General features: G+C 36.7%; 1 protein-coding gene across 2 annotated transcripts in view; it reads left to right on the top strand.

The window, feature by feature from the left end:
- The window catches only part of scn5lab (sodium channel, voltage gated, type V-like, alpha b), a 167,616-nt gene that overhangs the window by 54,349 nt on the left and 90,859 nt on the right, over positions 1 to 22,408 (top strand). For both annotated transcript variants that reach the window (XM_082183416.1, XM_082183415.1), the window contains exons 6-8: positions 2,640 to 2,731; positions 5,190 to 5,438; positions 12,847 to 12,910. In XM_082183416.1, coding sequence (XP_082039542.1) covers positions 2,640 to 2,731; positions 5,190 to 5,438; positions 12,847 to 12,910 — 405 coding nt within the window. The remainder of the gene's footprint in view (positions 1 to 2,639; positions 2,732 to 5,189; positions 5,439 to 12,846; positions 12,911 to 22,408) is intronic.

Genomic DNA, 22,408 nt, shown 5'->3' with positions numbered 1-22,408 from the left:
AGCACTTACCCCGTCCTTGACCCGAATCCCAAAACACACGTCGCCATGGCAACTGAGGTGAGCGTGGATGTGGACCGATTCCCGGGAGTCGAGCATCATATCGATGTGTCACTGAGTGCCGTTCACATCCAATAATCTCATTCTCACCTCAGTTACTGGCTTGTTCACTTAAAAAGAACATCTCAAATCTGAAATATCCTGGGGAATAAACTTTTAAAGATGCCTATGCACAGATAGAAAAAGTAAAAGTTATTTTTTAACATTGTCTTGTTTTTAGTCTTATAGAAGGCTTTAGAATATGGTGCATATGTGTGTGTATATATATATATATATATTGCATATTTTTACTAACATTTATTATAAATATAAAATACAGTATTTATTATAGTGTTTAATAATTTACAAAACTGAAGAAATTAATACTTTTATTCATCAAGGACGCATTAAATTGATCAAACGTGCCAGTAAAGACATTTATAATGTTACTAAAGATTCTATTTCAAATAAATGTTGTTCTTTTGAACTTTCTATTCATCAAAAGTCCTGAAACATAAAAATGTATCACGGTTTCCACAAAAATATGTGTTTTTAAATGTTTCTTGAGCATCAGATCTTCATATTATACTGATTTGTGAAGGATCATGTGACACTGAAGACTGGAGTAATGATGCTGAACATTCAGCTTTGATCACAGGAATAAATTACACTTTACTATATTTTCACATAGAAACCAGATGTTTTACATTGTAATAATATTTAACAATTTTTACTGTGTTTTTGATCAAATAAATGCCTTGGTGAGCAGAAGAGACTTTAAAAAACTCAAATGAAATGGTATTATGTAGTGAAACTCCTGTATGCTGGATTTCTGTGTGAATCTCAGCGTCTCAGAGACTCTTACAGTGATGAAGTGCTTATTTCTCGCTGCTCTTTACGGCTTTATTCCTCAAGCTTTAACAGGCCTGTTGTCCTTGAACCGGGAGTCTGACCGACGTCAGATGGACCCTCAGGCTCCAGCGCTGCAATAAGTCACGCTTGTATTGGGATGTTGACTTCATTAAACCCAGACGGATGACGGCGAGCGGATAAAAAATAAACACTTACTGCCGAATACCAGGTTTCTATAGAAACAGATCAGCCGTGCTCAAGCGTCGGACGTCAAGCGTAATCATATTTTAATGTGATATAGTGTATCTTGGAGACCAGCAGCTCAATGTACAGTAATTTAATCAGGTTAATGATCAGAGAGGATTAAATCTGATATGGAAACAAAGCCGCCAACGTTACACGACTTCATCCCGTCTCTCAAAATCAAGGCAGCGTCTAAATCTGTGCCGACTTAAAGGGACAGTTCACCCAAAAATACAAACACTGCAGAAAAGTTCCATAGTTTTGTCTTGTTTTCCAGTATAAATATCTAAACATTGTTAAATCAAGATATATTTACTGGAGAAGCAAACGACCCAAGATTAGTTTTTTTTTTCTAAAAAATTTAGCAAAAAAAAAAAACATGAACAAATAATTAGAAAAATTGTCTTATTTTCTGACCCATTTGGTAGATATTTGTTCTGCAAAATACATTAATTAAAAAATATATATATATATATATTTAAAAATTAAAGCATCCATAATAAAACACTTACTGCAAAAGATGAAATATATATATTTATTTTATTTTAAAATGTTATTCCTGCATGTCATGTGATATCAGAGAACTGTGAACATGCAAATGTGTTGTTAAATTCTTGAAATATTAACTTAAACTCTTTTAAGCTTATATATATATATATATATATATATATATATATATATATATATTTTTTTTTTTTTTTTTTTTTATTTTTTTTTTAGCTCAAAGGTCACAAACAAGTCTGGAAATCCCTGAAAGCTTTCTGTGAATTTATTTTGCTATTTTGCTAAATAACTTTATGGTTCTGTTCGTGAGAGCATCATCAATATTCACTTTGATTGTATAGAAAATAATAAATCAGCAACAACAAAAAAATTGTGTTCCACAGAAAGAACTAAAGCCATTTAGATAAAAAAATAAATAATAATAATAATAATAAATATATTTTTTTTCTAATTTTTTTTCTTAAACAATTCTTTGGGTGAACTATTCCTTCCTTAAACATTTTTTTTTTTTGGTAAACTCTTTCTCTAAGGGAGTAAAATGTACAACATCACATGAGGTTGTTTAGTTTCCTGACGCTTTAATTTTCTCCCTTTTTTCTGTCTTTCAGTTGTTTGTCCTTTTATCCATATAACTGTAATTTGATTCTGCAGGTTTCTAACTGAATTTATAAAAGTAGGCAATCTGCAAGCTCTCCGAACGTTCAGGGTCCTCCGCGCTTTGAAAACTATTTCCGTAATTCCAGGTAAGACGTTCCTGAATCTGTGCGCAAGGAAAACAGTTTAGTGTGTTGCTCTCTGTCCAAGTCCAAAACAAAAAAAAGATAAAAAAAAAAAAACCTCAGGAGTTTTCCTGCATCCGGTTCTTCCCGCGTTGTGTTCTCCAGTCATCTCTTTCCCAGCTCCTGAAACTTCCCAGCATTCCTGCTTCATTCTCCGCTGTGTTGTTGTTTGCCTGTTGTTGGTGTTGTTGTCATTGTCTGTGCTCCAATTCTCGCTTATTGCAGATATGTTACTGAGTTTGTGGACCTGGGCAATGTCTCAGCGTTACGGACATTCAGGGTTCTGCGAGCACTGAAAACTATCTCAGTCATCCCAGGTGAGAGGCCGACGAACGCCAAGGCCTGCAGTGCTAATGGATGACCCAAGCATTTCCAAAACACTCTTGGAAACATGCAGAATGTAGAAAATGAGACTTTTGAGATGGGCAAAAACTGAAACCAGCCTGTTTAGCCGCTTTAAGTGGACAAAACCTCTCTAAAACCATCAGACCAGACCAGCCTTTGCTCTGCAAAAAATTATTTCCAATACAAATATCTAAACATTCTTAAAGTCCCCCTGTAGCCAATGATGGTTTCCCTTAAAACTCATCTTTGATCACTAAAATTACATATTTAAACGTTTTTTCCTTGAAAATAGCTTAAAATATCTTGACTGTAACTCGACACCCTCGCCTCATTTAGTATGCGTGGTTTATGAATATTCAAATGAGCCCCGCGTCCACTCACTCACTCAGCTCAGAGATCCACTGGTTGACGATCACACGTTGATCTGATTGGTTACAAGGTAGTTTGTGACGTCAGAAACACCAGCGATTTCAAAGCGTGTGTTTTGAGACTGTCTTTGGTTCACTGCAGTTTTAAGGAGGAAATACTCAGCAATGCTGTCGACTTATGAACTTACACATGGTTTGTCTTAAAGCATATTAAAAACACCATATAGACATATAAACTACATTAAAAGCTGGATTTTCACCACAGGGGGACTTTAAATGAGCCTACATCTCAGTTTTCCAAGCAACTGCCATAGAGTCCGGTTCTGAAAGTATACAAATCCATTAATTTTCTCCATAAGGAAATTGATGTTATCTTATAAACCTACTGTGAGCTAAGGGTTGTGAATCGATGGTATATGCTATTGCTGGAGCCATCAGCCCACATTATTTCAACTTATTTTAAAAAGAATCATGTCTAACTGTTAAAAAAACTACATTACCCATGATGCTTTACGGAAAATTCCTCCAATCAGAGAGCTGCGGTGAGCCAATAGCAGCAAAATAACTCTTAAGCTCCGCCCACTCTGATGAAGTATGCAAATGATGTAATCGAGTCAGTCATGCGATGCTGTTAAAATACTTTGATTTTGATTCGCAATGATTCATGGGATTGTAGTTCTTTTCCTCACTGAAGCCATTAAGTACACTGTCTACTGTATTTTGTTTTTTTAAATTTGGCTTTAAATGAAAGTTTATAATGATGTGATTCACCTCATAGCTGGTTGGTTTGGTTATATTAGTTAGCACTTTAACCGAACTTTAAGTCCCTATGGAAGAAATGAATGGAAGAAATGCTAACGGAACGGACGCTAGGCCCTGTTGCTCAGTCAAAGCTGTTAACATTAGACACTTAAGCGGCTAACTACAGGCACAACAGGTCAATCACACACACAAGTGAAATGCCATCAGGGTTGATGGTTCGAGTTACCGTTCCCTGTCAGCGCTGGGTTCAGTTCACTCACACTAAGAGTCTCATTGCACCGTGGTGGTTGACATGTTAAAGGCATGGGTAGATGTAGAGGAACATGACTTTGCATGTTGAGCCAATGAGCCGACGCTTCTTATGGAATCAGGAATACAGCTATACACATGAAAGTTAAACACACACATATATATGCTTGTATATTAAACATGCATGTAAATTCCGCATGAAAAGTGCAGGTTCTGGTTCCACAGAAGCGTCTGTTTTGAACTGTCACATTTTGTGTGCTTCCCGCACCCACAAATGTTTGTGAAGACAGACCTAGATGTGCCGTGCTGTGCTTGTGCTGTAATGTGTGTGATTGATGCATTAATGATGCGATCCAGGGTTTGGCAACATTCAGAACTGTGTTAGTTTGATTTGAATTGGCAACAATTTACTGGAAGTTGAATTGGAATTTTATTGGGAAGAAATACTGATTTGCAATAAAAAAAAAAAAAATCAAAACAGTCACAAAAAAGGTTTTGTAACAGTAATAATTACATTACTTGGTTACACTTTATATGAAGGTTTTACAGTGTAATTATAAATGTAAGTACTGTGTAATAATAATGAACACATGTATAGGGTTAGGATTAGGGTTTGGTTTAGGGTTAGTTGCATGTAAACTGTAACAGTGGAATAATTAAAAAAATAAATAAAAATATATTAATAATATATTATTTTCATATTCAAGAGTATTTGCAAATGTTTCAACATTTACAAAAAAAAATCTATTTTTTTACACTCTTTCAGTAATTAAAATATGTAAAATAAACTAAAATATATAATAATAGTATATGTATATATATTTCAACGAAGGTTCTGATTTCTATTTGCTTTCTCAATTCAAATTCAGTCTGAATTTAATAGTCATGCTCAATCAAATTTTGAATGGTGCTCAACCCTGATCTAATGAAATGACAATTGCTTTGATTTGATCAGCCGCAAATTAAAATAAGTGCAAATGAGCACATAAACTCAATACATCCCGGCTGAGCGTAACGATCAGCTTCTGATCTGCTGGTGTGTCTCGCTCAGGCCTGAAGACCATCGTCGGCGCACTCATTCAGTCCGTGAAGAAGCTGGCGGACGTCATGATCCTCACAGTCTTCTGTCTCAGTGTGTTCGCTCTCATCGGCCTGCAGCTCTTCATGGGGAACCTGCGTCAGAAGTGTGTGCGCAGCACCTCACACTGTCTCAACACCACCTTACCTTCATACAACAACAGCACTTTCTTCTGCAATAACAGAACCTGGCCCTCGCTGGAGGACTTCAACAATAATGAAGGTCAGTGACGCTCAAACATTGACTTCCTCAAGTACATCATCTGTATCTAACGCCCTGTTCACCCCATATGTCGCTACAATGTAAAAAGTTATTGTTGGTTTAACATACAAAAGTAAGTTACCTGGTTGGCTTAAAATTTTGAGTTCGTTGAAATAAAAAAATTTGAGTTAACCCTTTAGAACCTGAAGCTAAAATATGTGTTTTTCACATATTTTGACTTTTTTGACTGTAAAATTTTAAAACAATCTTCATGTGCAAGGTGTCATCTTTTTCAGAAGAAAAATTGCTTTCAACAAATTACAGTTATTGACCATTACTGTGTGCGGTGAGTTTGTAAATAGAATTTAAATAGACAAAAATAAAAAAAACAAGAAAAATCACGAACGAAAGAAACTAACATTTTAAAGTTGAAAAATTAACTATAATACATATACATACACACAAGTCTTTTTTGTGACACTGAGCTGCACAGTTTTCATTTAGGACACTAAATGTTTCATACACGCACACACACGCACACACACAAATGCACACATACACGCACACACACAAATGCACACATACACGCACACACACAAATGCACACATATACGCACACACACAAATGCACACATATACGCACACACACAAATGCACACATATACGCACACACACAAATGCACACATACACGCACACATACAAATGCATGCACACACTACATGCTCAGATACGTGAAAGAGTAACGGCCATCCGCTTACCAAGTTTCATTAAAAATCACCCCAATCCCCTCTTCTGCTGTCTAACACTTCTTTCGCCATGTATTTGTTCGTTTATTTTATTATTTTATCCAATCCAAAACACTCTAACCTGCCGTATCTCTCTGTTCAAATCCTTCCTTTCCGCTCTGCCAGAAAGCTGCTGTCATTTGCTGCCGGAAAGCATGACATTACCGTAATAAGCTGTATATTGCCGAAAGGGTGTGTTGTCTACTGTCTACTGGTTTTGATAGTGCAAACGGTTGAAGGGTTACGGTAAAATGAATACAGCTTGCTGGTTTGTGTCTGCGACGACACAGCCGGTTTAAAAGGGTTAATGCAATGAAGGAGATTGGGTTAATTAACATAATATTATGTTATCTGAACTAAGTTGATTTGACAAAAGATAAAAAGTTGTGATAAATCATGAAAATATTTGTTTCCAGTGTAGTCTCTGTACTGTGAGTCGCTTGTGGGCGTTGCTGTCGCTCTAATGTTATTGGTAGACTGCACGTCTGGCCATATCTATAGAAAATACCATCACAAGTGATATATACAACTAAGATATCATTCTAATTTGACTAGGAATTAGGCTTAAAAGAATTGCATGCTGTTTGGACATAAATGTGTGTTGGCAGTGTGTGTACACAACCACCCAATAGTGATAAAAATCCACTCACTTTTTTTATTAATCCCCATAAATCATCAGCAGTGTCTCCCAACGACCTGTTTTCAGAATGCTGTTTTAGTGACGTCACTAGCACAGGCCCCGCCCACGAGTGTTGACAGACACTGCCGTTCTAACATAGCCCCGCCCTGATGGAGTTCACAGCTGCTGCACTGACGAGAATGTCTCCCAAGCGTTGTAGGTGTTGTGTGGCTGGATGTATTAATCCACATAGCTCTCTCTATTTACTCCCGAAATCTGAGGCAGCCGCTGAAGACGAGGTGGAATTATTTTGTTTTTAAAGAAAATGCTCCCTCAACTCTACCGAAATTCGTTTATGTACTTGCGCACTTCTTATAACTTACTGTGTTTACTCAGCTCTTACGGTGATTTTCTGGAGTAAAACTGACGCTTCATCTTTTGTGTTATGTACAATAAACTTTATTAAACTCATCAGTATATGTTTGATCATCATTCGGACCTGGTCCGAAACAGCAGACTTGTGTAGGCTATTAATAGTGGATACATACAAGCAGATGACAAATACGTTATAACCGTAATTAAACTACTAAACTATACCTGTTCCATCTCCATACAGCACTCTGACTCTGTAGGCATTATTGTCCGACTCCGGGTCGAAATGAACACCGTTACTGAGAGTTTCTGATATTATTATCATTCCGTGAGATGAAATTGTCCTGAGAGACTGAGCGCGAGTTCATGAAGCTCCGCCCCCTGTGCCGGCAGCAGCAGCTTATTTGCATTTAAAGGGCACACACTAAAACAGCACGTTTTTTTGAGCCCCAAAAAATGACAATTTAAACATGCTGTAAAAAATGATCTGTTGGGTATTTTGAGCTACAACTTCACATACACACTCTGGAGACGTCAGAGACTTATTTTACATCTTGTGAAAAGGGGCATAATAGGGGACCTTTAAAAGTATCATTATGCTGTTGGAGTGTTGTTATATTATCACAGCAGTGTTCAGTGGATTAAATCATTTACTAGATTAACGATCGATCAATCAACAAATTAAACTCACTCATACTGTCATAAATTACTGAAGCGTCAATCGAATTTGACAAATAATCAATTTTCTTGTCCCTAATAGTCAACATAATGCAGGGGAAACTGCAAAAGTGCTAAACTTGCATCATAAAATTACAACACTCGACTATAAATGTATGAATCAAACTCACTGAGACTGTCAGCAGTTTCTTTTCCATGCATCAAAATCTTAATCATCAAAATCTTATTATATCCATGTATGTGGTTACAGTCAAATCATATAACACAGTGAATCGCTCCGGATCTCGAGACGGTGACGTGAGCTCCACTGACAGTCCCTCTAATTGGTTGTCGCTCGCGAAATTTGCATCTCATTTACATAAAGTTGACATTTCTGAACTTTTGTCGCGTGTCTCGCGTCGCTTGACACGCCTACATTCTGTCGCCACTACAGCGGCAAAACTGCGCTCAGCGCCACTGGCAACGCTAGAACGCCTCCGCTTTGAGGTCTGTCGTTGCGAGTGTGTTTAATGTACGTTTTTTTCAACACAGGACAGTATAATCATCAGAGATGCACACGATTACATTTAGAAATAGACAAGCTTTGTTTCCAAATGCACCAAGCAAAGATATCCTTTCAATTTGATCAACTTTTATAAACCCAGCCAATATAATCTAATGAACACATCCAAAATAAAATATGTAACATAAATATATAACAACTGCAAACTCTGTAATTCATAAACAAAAGGATTTGCGCACTAAATTCAGCATAATCTCCGGCACAATCTGCATATTTTTAAACTCTCAAGACTGACGTCACATCCCGAACCTCTCAGCGATTGGCTGCCGACTGCGTTTTTAGCTTGATATTTGCTTAAAGTAAAGAATTGCACAACCTTTTTGATGCTCTCGGCCGCTCTCAACACTTTCTCCGGTCCGCTGTCAATCCCAAAATGCACTGCGTGAGCGTGAAGCTCGACTTCCATAGGAATGAACTGGAAACGCTCGCTCTGTGCCAGTGGACACGCACCGTTAAGTTTGAATGCTTAGCAGAAACATTAGCTTCATCTCACACATCGGCCGTGTGGGTGGCGTGTGCACGGCCGGACAGTTGCTAAGGTCTTCTGAGTGGGTTTAGCACGTTGCTAGGTGGTTTTTTACTGGTCCGAGTCACCAGAGTCCACCTTCAGTTCTCTCTGATGTTCTGGAGTCGAGATAAGATTAGACTGAGACTCGAGTAAAAACTGCTTTAAAGCGAGATTATAGAGCTATGAAAGTGACTGTGAAGCATTCAGGAGACTTTAGTAAAAGTCTCATTACTTTCTAGAAGAAACCATTGAAATTTAAAAAAGTGTGTCTTTTCTATAATCCAATTTTGATATTATTTACTTATTGTAGGCCTGTTTATTAATATTTTGAATTAGCTTTCATTTTTATAATTTCAGTGTTCAGTCATTTTGTTAAATGCTTTTTTCTTATTTAGTTATTTTAAATGTTAGAACTTCAACTTAAAATTTAAATTCTTTAAAGTTTTTTAAGTTCTTTAAGTTTTTCTTTAAATGTTTAAGTTTTTTATTTAATATTTACATTTCATTTTATTTCAACTTTTTTATTATAGCTTTCATTTTTGTATTTCAATGTTAATTTGAATTTTAATTTAAGATTTATATATTTATTATAGTGCTAATATATTTATTTTAAATTTTTATTTAGCTTTAATTTGTTTAGTTATTTTTCTTTTATAACTTCAACTCAAAATTCTAATTCTTTAAAAGATTTTTTTCTTTCATTTTTCTTTCTTTCTTTTTTTGGTTCATACCATTAAAAGGTAAATTGGTCTAATTAATTACGATGAGTCCTTGACTAACTGCTAGTTGGTTTGACGAGTTAAGACTCTTAACATGATGGCTGTGTTTATGCAACCGGCCCGTAGTTACATAATCACACTTGTTTCCTACTTACAATTAGCTCTGATTGAATGAATACTTCAGACACAGTCAACAAGAGATTACCAGTTGACTAAATGACCTGAATGAACCCTGCAGCCTCTGTCACATTGATCACATATTGTAATATGAAGCATGTTGATCATAATTCTGCAGTTAGATGACTAGAGTCAGAAGAGTCGACGTATAAGATGAGATTCAGTCTTATTTTGGGTTGGTCTCATTTCATTAGAATAGCAATTAGGACAGAGCTGGCACTCGATAAGTTGACCCGCAGAACACAGATGTAGGACACAGACAGAAATAGACAAGACTTTCTCCTGATGTGCTTCGTCATGGTGTTCATGGTCCAAAACACAGAACCAAAACACTCCTCCTGAGTTTAAAACACTCGACTAACCACTGCTAATGGAGTGTGACAGGTCTGATGGACTTGATGAACCAGTCTGCAAAATATTCATCTAAATTAAGTGAGCTTAAAACAAGAAAATATAATGGCCAATGGGGTCAAGAAAATAATCTTAATTCAAGGGGAAACTAGTTTATTATTATGACTCCATTGGCAGATATATGTTATTGTTTTAAGCAAAAAAAATCATTAAACAAGACCTTCGCTTCTCAAGTAAATGCATCTTGATTTCATAATGTTTAAATATTTGGACTGAAAACCAGACACAAATACTGAGGAAGAAAATCATTTTTTGCAGTGTATCAGCTCGACTCGATTTGATTTTGATCCAAAAGCTTGCGATTCTGATTCTGATATCGATTCATTTGAATCTCCTGTATATCAGGTACAGATTTTAAAAAATAAATATATATTGTATAATTTTTTAATTTTATTAAATTGACTTGTGTAAGATTGTATTAATTGTATAGATTTAGAAAAAATAAATCAAAGGATTTGTATATGAACATGTAATAATAACATTCTAATAATATATTTTTATTGACATAAATATGTTTTTACTCCAGTTACTTTTTTGAAATACAAACGTTGTTTCGTAAACACTTGTTTTCATAACGAATTCCTGACCTCAAGTTTTCGATTCCCAACCCTATATAAAACTGATCGATTTTGAAAGCTCAGACTTTGTTTCATATCAAAAGCATGAAAGCACAAAGCGTACTGTGATTATCAGATGTCAGACGCTACAAAAAATGTTTAGTTCGTTCATCAACTAAAAACAGCATAGACTAAAACTGATACTGTTCGTTGCTCAGACTCGCTCTCCCAGTTTAAAACTAGATTAAAGTCGCATCTCTTCAGCCAGGCATTCATATAATCCCACAGTTCAAACTACAATCCGGCCTCTAGCTCATAAATGCCAGAGGAGAACTGGCCCCCGACTGAGCCTGGGTTCTCCCAAGGTTTTTTTTTTCTCCATTAGGTCACCTGATGGAGTTTTAGGACACCATTAGGTCACTTGATGGAGTTTTTCGGTTCCTTGCCACTGTTGCCTTTGGCTTGCTCAGTTGGGGATATTTTGGGGATATTTAATTTAATTTTATCAATCAATAAATTCCTCTTGAAACAAACTTTGTTGTATTATTTTAATTTAATACTGTGAAGCTGCTTTGATACAATCTGTATTGTGAAAAGCGCTATACAAATAAACTTGACTTGACTTGACTTGACTAAAAGAGAGACTCATATTGATTAAAAATCGAGAAATCTACATTTTGAACCCAACCCTAATCAGGAGTGTGTGTCCCGTACAGCGCCGTAACTCGCGGCTTCACTACTAAAGTACGACACATCGCTGAAGAAATCAACTAGCGAGTCACGACTGTTTCCCCAAACCAAATTGTCGCAAAGTGGTCGTTCAGCCACGTTGGTTTATGACATCACGCACGTGTTGGGAGTAATAACTACTGTTAATGAATCTGTTTGAGATCAAATTAATGCTAGATGTTTTACTATAAATTAGTCAAATCATAGACTCGTTCTATAGCTCGTTCACACATGCGCACTCTTCAAAAGCGACGCTTTAAATCTCTTGACAAACTAAAAGACGTAAATGACATTTGTATGTATTGTAAATAAAAGATATAGATTGTACTGAACGTCAGCTTGCTTATTTTGCTCTAGATAAGGATTTATTGAGTCCACATGTCATGCAAACAAGAAACTGCTTCTAACCACAGGTTGAGATCTGTCGCTCCAAACACACAACTCTGTGACGCTGTTTGCGAACGATGGTTTCGGGAAACACACACTCGTTGAACTGCTGATAACGACAGAACTTGCAACCATAGTTAGCTAACGATGCTTTATCCCAGATGTATAATCAGAAGCACCTTTAGCGATCAAACACGATATATTCAGGCCGATAACCTTGCTCTCCGGGACGGGTAAGGTTACGCTGAAGCACAGAAGGCCGACAGCTGGACGGTAAGATCGGGATTCGGGACGTCTGCCAAACACGAGCGCTAACGTTTGCGTCACCAGCGGCTCTCCAGCCTCGAGTGATGGAGCGAGTGAGTGAGAGACGGCAGGAAAATGACAGCAGATAAAATGGAGGGCTCTGGATGCCAACCTGAGGCTGTTGTTCATGTAATCTCTCAGCCACTCTCTCTAACTGGGGGAAACACACACACGAGTTCACCGCAGAGCCATGCAAAACACTGGGTGTCACAACCGTTTCTGCTTTACATCCACACTGATTGCAATGCTGAGAAGCATTTCAAACTCAATCTAAAGTAGTTCAGCTGAAGTCAAACTGAAGCTTTTAAGGGGCTGGTATGCTTTATATATGTAGGCTAACTATCCAATTATGTCATTTATAATTTAAGATTGTGAATCAGAGCTGGATTTTTCAAGCAAATAAACAATGGCAGGTTTTGAACCTCCAGTACAGTGACAGCATTAAACATGAAATTTTCATTTCGTTTGAATAGTAAAATGTCATGTAAATCTTTATCTTTATCACTTTAATTGAGATTCCATTTATCTGAGATGAAAACACTGTATTTTTGAGAGATATAAATCATCTGCAGCATTTGCCTTTTTTAAAATCTCAGATTTTGTTTTTCATTCTTCCAGATAATTACTTCAAAGTGGAAGGAGCCAAAGACGCCTTAATATGTGGGAATGCAAGTGATGCTGGGTAAGTTTAATGTGCTCATGTATCTAATGTGTTTTGATTGAATTGCATAAGACACTCGAGGTTGTGGCACAGTTATTTTACCGTGGTATTTTACTTAATTAACGATGGTTCTGTATCTGTCAGCATTCCTTCTGATGTTCATTCATGTTTATTTGGTGCTATAATTAGTAGTAAAGAGAATGGTTCACAAGCCGCTTCAGATTTTTGCTAATGTACTAAGACAGTGATTTTAAAACAGCAAATTCAGTATACAGATGATTGATGATGCGTAATATATATACTGGCGAACAAATGAACCCAGAATATGAACTTAAAATGCAACATTTTACCATTGAAAACCATTATAGAAAATGCTTTACGTGCATTGTTCACATTCTGGGCTCATCCGCGTGCCTATATAGTATGCAGCATCTATAAGGTGTATACTGAATTTGATCGTTTAATATCACGTTCTTAATGCATTAAGGCGTTTTTCAGTGATTTTTAGAGATTGAAATATTGCAGCAGGAGCTGTTTATGAATCACAAGTGCCCAAAACTTGCAGTTCGTTCACGTATCTTCGTTTTTCTTCTTTTGAGAGGTGGTCTAAATGGCTCGTGGTTTGAAATAGATGGTAGATTGTGAGTGAAAGCTATTAATGCAATGTTTGGTCATTACTGTATTTCAAACGCGGCTCAGCCAATCAGAATTCAGGGGCGGGACTATCCGTGTTCTAAAAGTGACATTAACACGTTTGAATGTCCGAACTACATTTGGAAAAGTCAGCTTACGTGTAACAGCTGCTATACAAGGGCGTGACGGATCTAAGAGGCGTTCGGTGTTGAGTCTGACTAAAGTAAATATAGTTGTGTCTCTGAAGTGTCTGACTCAGCAGAACTGCATGTACATGTACAGTCTGAGTCAGTGGCCTTGATTAACTCGCTTCAGACGCCAATGAAGCCCTTGAATCAAGAGGAAGGTGTTTGTGTGAACTGGCAAGAATCTGTATTTTCTTCTACACAGTGCTGAATAAATATAATAATCCCACTATGATGGACACATTGCTAGTGTGAATAGCTGAGAGGAATGTCAGCGCATTTGTTTGCTAATTGTATATGAGTGTGTGAGAGCGTATGGCAGCTGGCCGTATATTACCGCATTAAAGCGTCTTCTCTTGAGGGATTTGTACAGAATCTGCTCATGGTCATATCTCTACTTACATAAACTCTCCCCACGGGAACCTCAAGAACTCGCTGATAAACATGTGGCACTGGAGAAGTCGTGTCTGTTTCTGAAGAAAACAAGTCAAAACTCACCAATATTGCGGGTATGTGGGTTGATATTTAAGTAAAAAGGCCTTTAGGATAATTCTACAAACGTCCACCTTCAGCTCACGTCTTTCAGCTGGGAAATTAGATTTTATCAAGTAAACATAATAATAACTTTGATATTGGTAATATTTCAACTGGACTGAAGCAACTTTGGTTTACTTGATTATCTGAAAAAAGTCTGAAATATGATCATCAGGCTTTTGAGAAAGATTTATTAGTTCATCTGTCAATCATCATTGTGTTGCATTGCATTACATGTTTTAAAACTACGGAGATTTGATAATAAACTAAGCATTATAATATCGTCTTACTAAGACATTATTGGCAGAGACGACTGATATTTAAATTATTTTACTGAATGTCATTTATAAAGATCTCATTGATTTACAGAATTTCATCTTTTTGTTCATATAAATATCATCATTTGCACCAAATTGCATATTTTTGCTCAGTTTGGGCCTTTTTTCCTCCATATTCTCACTATATGAGCCATAAAAGCTTGACGAAATATAACACAAAACATAAAAAGCATATGCAGTAATAAACTATTCCATTAAACACATTTTTTTTCTAAATATTATTTCATATGTCAGACTTTAAAGGGTTAAACACCACTAATAATAATAATAATTAATAATAAAAAAGTTAAAAACAGCATAAAAATATTAATTAAAACGGCTATTGTTTTGTTCCATTTAACTTTGAGAGAAAGTAGCCAGCAAGAATAAAAAGATAAATAATAGCCAGACTTTAATGGACCTTAAAGTCATTATAAAGTCACTGAATCTTTATCCCTCGGATGCTTCTAGGATTTCTCTCCTCGGCTGCCGTTCTGCGGGATTCGATGTTTCGAGACTCAACATGTTCTGAGCGTCTGGAAAGTTATTCCTCCGTCTCCGGCAGCCGCACTCGTTCTACGAGAATCAGATGGATAAAACATTATCTTAAAAGCGAGTGCTAATCGATAACATGACATTTCAAAATCCAGAGCATTTTTGCAGTGGAATATATTGAAGATGTAATGGAAAGTGCATGTTGTTCTCTGTGAGTTATCGGGCCGCGGATGTGAAGGTCTCGCTGCCTAATGGGCCGTTGGTGTGAGTTACGACGTGGCCTGTAGATGTTGATTGTAACATCTGGCCGAAGCCAGAAACAGACAAAGGACAAATCCGTCTGTCTCCCGCAGTGATAAAGGCCTCAAACAAACGCGTGTCCACCTCTGATAAAGCAGCCCTTGGAAACGGAGAGGCGTTTGTCTATAGGTGTAATACAGGCCTGTTACACAGATTGAGGTTTACGAGGGTCAGAAACAGAAGCTCCTAGAGAAGATTCATCAGTGTCCAGAAGCTCAGTCAAGCTAGTTACTTATGAAGAGTTAAAGGGTTCGTTCACCCACTAATGAAAACTCTGTCAGTAATTACTCTCCCTCATGTTGTTCAACCCCGTCAGACTTTCCTTCATCTTCAGAACACAAATGAAGATATTTCTGATGAAATCTGAGAGCTGTCTCACTCCTCCATAGGCTTCTCTGTAATCGAGATCTGCCATCCCAGAAAAGTTAGTAAATACATCGTTAAAATAGTCCAAGTGACTCCAGCGGCTCAACCATAAGTTTATCAAGCGACGAGAATACTTTCTGTGCGCAAAACAAACAAAATGAACGACTTTCTTCAACTCTTCATGTTCTTCTGTGTTCCCCGTCAGACTTTCCTCTGAGTGAGTTGACGTAGTGTAACAGCGCAGCACTTCTGGGTTGTACGTCAGAACGGAGGCTCACTATTGGCCAGCATCACACGCATCACATGACCAGCGTCGGCCAATAGTGAGCCTCCGTTCTGACGTACAACCCAGAAGTGCTGCGCTGTTACACTACGTCAACTCACTCAGAGGAAAGTCTGACGGGGTTGAACAACATGAGGGCGAGTAATTACTGACAGAACTTTCATTTGTGGGTGAACGAACCCTTTAAACTAATCATTTACGAGAAGCAGTTACTTGCAAAAATTAGCTTATTGCATTAACCCCTTACCCTAAACCCCACATTTTGGCAAGTGGGGCATAAATGACATTCCCCAAAATCTGCTCAAAGTCATTCTGAATAAACACATAACCAACATATATTTAGAAAGCCAAAACTTCAGAGTTTACAGTTCAAGACTCAGAATTAATGACTGTTATTAATTAACATGGAGATATGTACTGTAAGCTCAAACATAAAAAACAAAAATATTAAAAATATAATTGTCAAATGTATACAAATATAATGTGAATGTAGTGTAACAACTTATAACCACTATTAAACTGAAGCCTGAAGCCACAAGTGTGGTCATGCTTCATTTCAGATCTGTGGATGATATCTCTGAAACTATAAATTTTATAAAACATTTCTAAGATCATGTCGGGTGAGTTATTAGAGAAGGCTGATAAGATGCTAATAAAATATTTTATTGCTCTTTAAACACCCATTTGCAGTCTATTGTCTAATGTCTGGCGAGGAGAACGGCTCGATTCATGTTCCATTGTTCTCAGTCAACGAAGCTTTCACACTTCGGCTGTGAATGAGACTTAATCTCCATTATTGTTTTATCGTTATTCTTTTGTTTGTATTCAGCCATTATTAGCCTTTATTCTGGCATTATATGACTTGCCCATCAACACCAGTTCCATCCCTCTGTACATTAATCCACCCATTATCTGAAGTCTTTCTAGAAAAAATATATATATATTCTTGGGACTTTTATTTATTTACATTTAAAAATAATTTTTTTTTAGTACATATATCTAAAAATTCTTAAATCAAGATACAGTTACTGGCTTAAGATATTAAGTCTTGTTTTCTGAAAAACGTTTTAAAATTAAGTGAGTTTAAGCCTAAAACTAAAAATCTGAAAAAATAAAGTTAATTCAAAGGAAAACAAGTTGAATTTTTCTGACCCCATTGGCAGATATTTGTGATTGTTTTAAGCATAAAGTTGCTTAATTTTTATATTTTTTCTCCCCAGACTTAATATCTCAAGTAATTTAGCTTGATTTGACTTAAGAATGTTTAGATATTTGTACTGGAAAATAAGACAAAAATACTTTGCTGTTCACGAAAGAAGACGTGACAGATGTGATTGATCCGTGTGGGGAATATGAAGTATTGATCCAGTTTCTGAACTAGTTCATCTACACAAACCATCTGAACGAACTGAAATCACACACTATATACTACAGTTGGTTTAAAACTTACATTGTGACTGTTCTGCACAGTATGAATGTGTGATATAAATGAAATTCATAGTAGATAGTGAAGTGTCCATCATCTGGGGACTCTCTGTCTGCTCTATAATGAGTGCTGTGAATTTGGACATACTATTCGACTCACATATTGTACTCTATAATAGGCATATTCTGACACAGTGCTTCCTATTAGAGAAAAGACTCAGTTTGAACATCAGCACAGACAATGTGACACACAAATGAGTTCTGTGAAACCAAATCTGTTTAGAAAACAGCTGAGCAATGGACAAATGTAGTGATATAATATTTAATAAAACATAGTATTAGTTTCTATTGTTAGTAATATAAAACTGCTGTAAACGGTCCTGGTCAGTGTTATGTAATATGATGCTCTGTCTGCTAATGGTGGGATATAAATATTTCTGTAGCATGTAATCGTTGACCTTCGTCTTCGCTCTCAAACTCAAACGCTCAAACTTGATTGTGATTTTCTTGGAGCTCCTCACATCTCGACTGAAACGTCGTGTCGTGTGTCGTATTAATTATAGGGGTGTTGGTGGATGTGTATTAAAACAAGAGTCTATTAATAAACCGTGATCAGGCTGTATTTTAACAGCACTATATTTGACCTTAATGACACGTACTGAGAGGTCACTCACATGGAGCGAAAGCTTCACTCGAAATAGCGCAGTAATTATGCAACCAAATCTAACAGATCAACAGCTTGATGGGTTTTTAATGGTCAGATTTGTTAGTCGACAAAAACGTTAATTTGCAGCATCATCTGCATCTCATTTTACTTACTCTCTCTCTCTCTCTCTCTCTCTCTCTATATATATATGAAGAGTTCAGACGAGTGCCATCTGAAATTTTCTTCTAGAATTATCATTTTTATAAAGCTTGTATATTTAAGTTCAGTAATTTCACTTAAATGGCAATGAAAATGACCTATTAATTGTCATTTAAGTGAAATGACTGAACATAAATATAAAAATGATAATAGTAGAAGAAAATTTCAGATGGCACTCGTCTGAACTCTTCATATATATATATTAATAAATAATAAAGATATGGCCTATATACACGAATGTTTGAGAGAAGCACATGTGTTTTTGCTCTGAAAGAGACGGTCTTGTTATCAATATGATTAATATCTCCATGTGTCAGTGGTACAGCGCATGGCTTTATTCGACGCTGCTGTTCTTCATGTCAGTGTGTTTGTTTCCCTTGTTCGTTTATTTCCCTCGGGGATCAATTAAGTCAATTAATCCAGCGGTCTTATTTTAGCCATTGTTAGTGTGAGCGCAGCTCTCTGGTCACCTTGTGAACCTGGATGGAAACCTGAGTGGAAGGCTGACGGCGTTTTAAAACCGTTCACCTCGTTTCACCTCGTCTCTCTCGCTCTGCTGAAGTGTGTGAGTTCTCCACTCGCTCGCTCTGAGGGATCAGACTGGGAGACGGGAGCTGGCTTTCTGATGACCTCACTCCTCCTAGAGCTCAATTTGTCCAAAGAAGAGTTTGGAAAAACAGGGATTTTTCTTAGTTGGTCCTGGTGTCTGGTAGGGCGGGATGATATTGCAAAACAACATTATATATCAATATTTTCAGCCTTATATTATATACAGCCTGACAATATTAAAAATATATATCTTTGATAATGCTCTTAAAATTCTTTTTTTTTTGTCAACCATTAACATTTACAGTGTCTCTGGGAAGTTTAACAGCCAAATAAGAAGTACATTCAAATCATTATGATATTGTCAATTTTGCTTGCTTTTATATTTCCAGCAATATCATCATGAAAAAAAAAATCATGTGTAATTTTTATATCGTTCTAGGTTATGTCACATAGAGAAGATTATATCCATATCCAAAAGGCAAACAACTAAAATGTTTATAAAATAAATAATATTAATATTATATAATATTATAATATTAATCATAATATATTATAATATAATGAAATATTTTGAAACATTTACGCACACATTTTTATTTATTTATTTATTTATTTATTTATGTGTTTATATTAAAAAACATCTCCAGATATCGCCCAATCCACAATAAGTAATTTCAATCAGAAAACGGTTTATTCAGAGAGTTAGGGTTAAGGGTTAAGGTTAGGGTTAAGGTTAGGGTTAAGGTTAGGGTTAGGGTTAGGGTTAAGGTTAGGGTTAGGATCATCATGTCAAATCTATTCCAAAAGTCCAACGGTGTCTTTTTTTCTTCTGGCATCATCCAACCACAAGCCCTGATCCTCTATATTACTATTCCTAAATATCTCAGCATCATCTTCATCCAATAAAGCATCAGTTTCCCGTCATCCGAGCTCTCTTTGTCTCTTTGTTACTGTATTCTCTGTTATAGTGATACGTTTAATCTCGCCCGTGTCAATCCGGTTGATCCGATCGGCCACATGATCCCGGCAGAAGCATTCATAGATCAGACTCCCATAGGAAGTAACCTTGAGTACATCTTGGCTCATAACAACATAACAGTTATTCAACAACACACAGGTCTTCATATTGGTTTACACGCACGGCACCAACAGAAATTCCCAAAGTCCATCGGCCCCGGCCACGTCTTTCTCGGGACCCTAACAGGGCAGAGGGACTCTCTAGCGCCCGAAATAGACCATGTTAAAATGCTTTGTGTCCCGGCAATGCGATCCCAGCTGCCAGTGTGCTGAGAGGGGCTTCTCTGACAAATTCTCCAAGTGACTCTGTGCTGGAACTCAATGACAGCAACAGAACCACTACAGCAATATAGATGATCAATGATGAGCCGATCACAGGAATATAGATGATCAATGATGAGCCGATCACAGCAATATAGACAATCAGAGCCGATCACAGGAATATAGATGATCAATGATGAGCCGATCACAGCAATATAGACGATCAATGATGAGCCGATCACAGCAATATAGACAATCAGAGCCGATCACAGGAATATAGATGATCAATAATGAGCCGATCACAGGAATATAGACGATCAATGATGAGCCGATCACAGCAATATAGACAATCAATGATGAGCCGATCACAGGAATATAGACAATCAATGATGAGCCGATCACAGCAATATAGACGATCAATGATGAGCCGATCACAGCAATATAGACGATCAATGATGAGCCGATCACAGCAATATAGACGATCAATGATGAGCCGATCACAGGAATATAGACGATCAATGATGAGCCGATCACAGGAATATAGACGATCAATGATGAGCCGATCACAGGAATATAGACGATCAATGATGAGCCGATCACAGGAATATAGACAATCAATGATGAGCCGATCACAGCAATATAGACAATCAATGATGAGCCGATCACAGCAATATAGACGATCAATGATGAGCCGATCACAGGAATATAGATGATCAATGATGAGCCGATCACAGGAATATAGACGATCAATGATGAGCCGATCACAGCAATATAGACGATCAATGATGAGCCGATCACAGGAATATAGATGATCAATGATGAGCCGATCACAGCAATATAGATGATCAATGATGAGCCGATCACAGCAATATAGACGATCAATGATGAGCCGATCACAGCAATATAGACGATCAATGATGAGCCGATCACAGGAATATAGACGATCAATGATGAGCCGATCACAGGAATATAGACGATCAATGATGAGCCGATCACAGCAATATAGACAATCAATGATGAGCCGATCACAGCAATATAGACGATCAATGATGAGCCGATCACAGCAATATAGACGATCAATGATGAGCCGATCACAGGAATATAGACGATCAATGATGAGCCGATCACAGGAATATAGACGATCAATGATGAGCCGATCACAGCAATATAGACGATCAATGATGAGCCGATAACAGGAATATAGACGATCAATGATGAGCCGATCACAGCAATATAGACGATCAATGATGAGCCGATCACAGGAATATAGACGATCAATGATGAGCCGATCACAGGAATATAGACGATCAATGATGAGCCGATCACAGGAATAAAGATGATCAATGATGAGCCGATCACAGGAATATAGACGATCAATGATGAGCCGATCACAGGAATATAGACGATCAATGATGAGCCGATCAAAGGAATATAGACGATCAATGATGAGCCGATCACAGGAATATAGACGATCAATGATGAGCCGATCACAGGAATATAGATGATCAATGATGAGCTGATCACAGCAAAATAGACGATCAATGATGAGCCGATCACAGGAATATAGACGATCAATGATGAGCCGATCACAGCAAAATAGACGATCAATGATGAGCCGATCACAGGAATATAGACGATCAATGATGAGCCGATCACAGGAATATAGATGATCAATGATGAGCCGATCACAGGAATATAGATGATCAATGATGAGCCGATCACAGATTCTGCTCTCGTTTCCCTGTAAACATTACTAAAACAAGGTTCATTTGAAAGCAAAATTGCACAAGACTTTATTTTAGAGAATATGCTTTGGTTAAAGTTTTGAAGATTTATGATTAAAACAAGAAAAGAAGAATTAGCATTTTGCACAGTGTTGGTTTTCAAGTAAATTGATCTTGTTTTAAGGATGTTTAGAGTTTAGATAGTTATACAAGAAAACTAGACAATAAAAAAGTGCTGATTACAGTAGTTATTGCCGTCTTAAACTGGTAGACAAATCATAACAATTTAAAAAAAATTAATTTAATTATCACTTTTTTTTCTACTGGAAAACAAGACGAAAAATCCTGATTAAATGTTGATTTTAAAACTATGATAAAATAATAATGATCAAATATTGATAAAAACGTTTCTATTATTTATTGTTCATTTTAATCATGATGAAATAATACAGATTTTTTTTATTATCACCAATAAAAACGATATAATCAATAACATAAAAAATAAAAATAAAATAAAAATAATTAACAATTGAACTCTCATTTATTCCTTTACTTTTTTTGGAAA

Source organism: Leuciscus leuciscus (assembly GCF_965113295.1).
Source record: "Leuciscus leuciscus genome assembly, chromosome: 11".
In the NCBI taxonomy this organism is placed as follows: Eukaryota; Metazoa; Chordata; class Actinopteri; order Cypriniformes; family Leuciscidae; genus Leuciscus; species Leuciscus leuciscus.
This window is presented reverse-complemented; position numbering and strand designations above follow the sequence as displayed.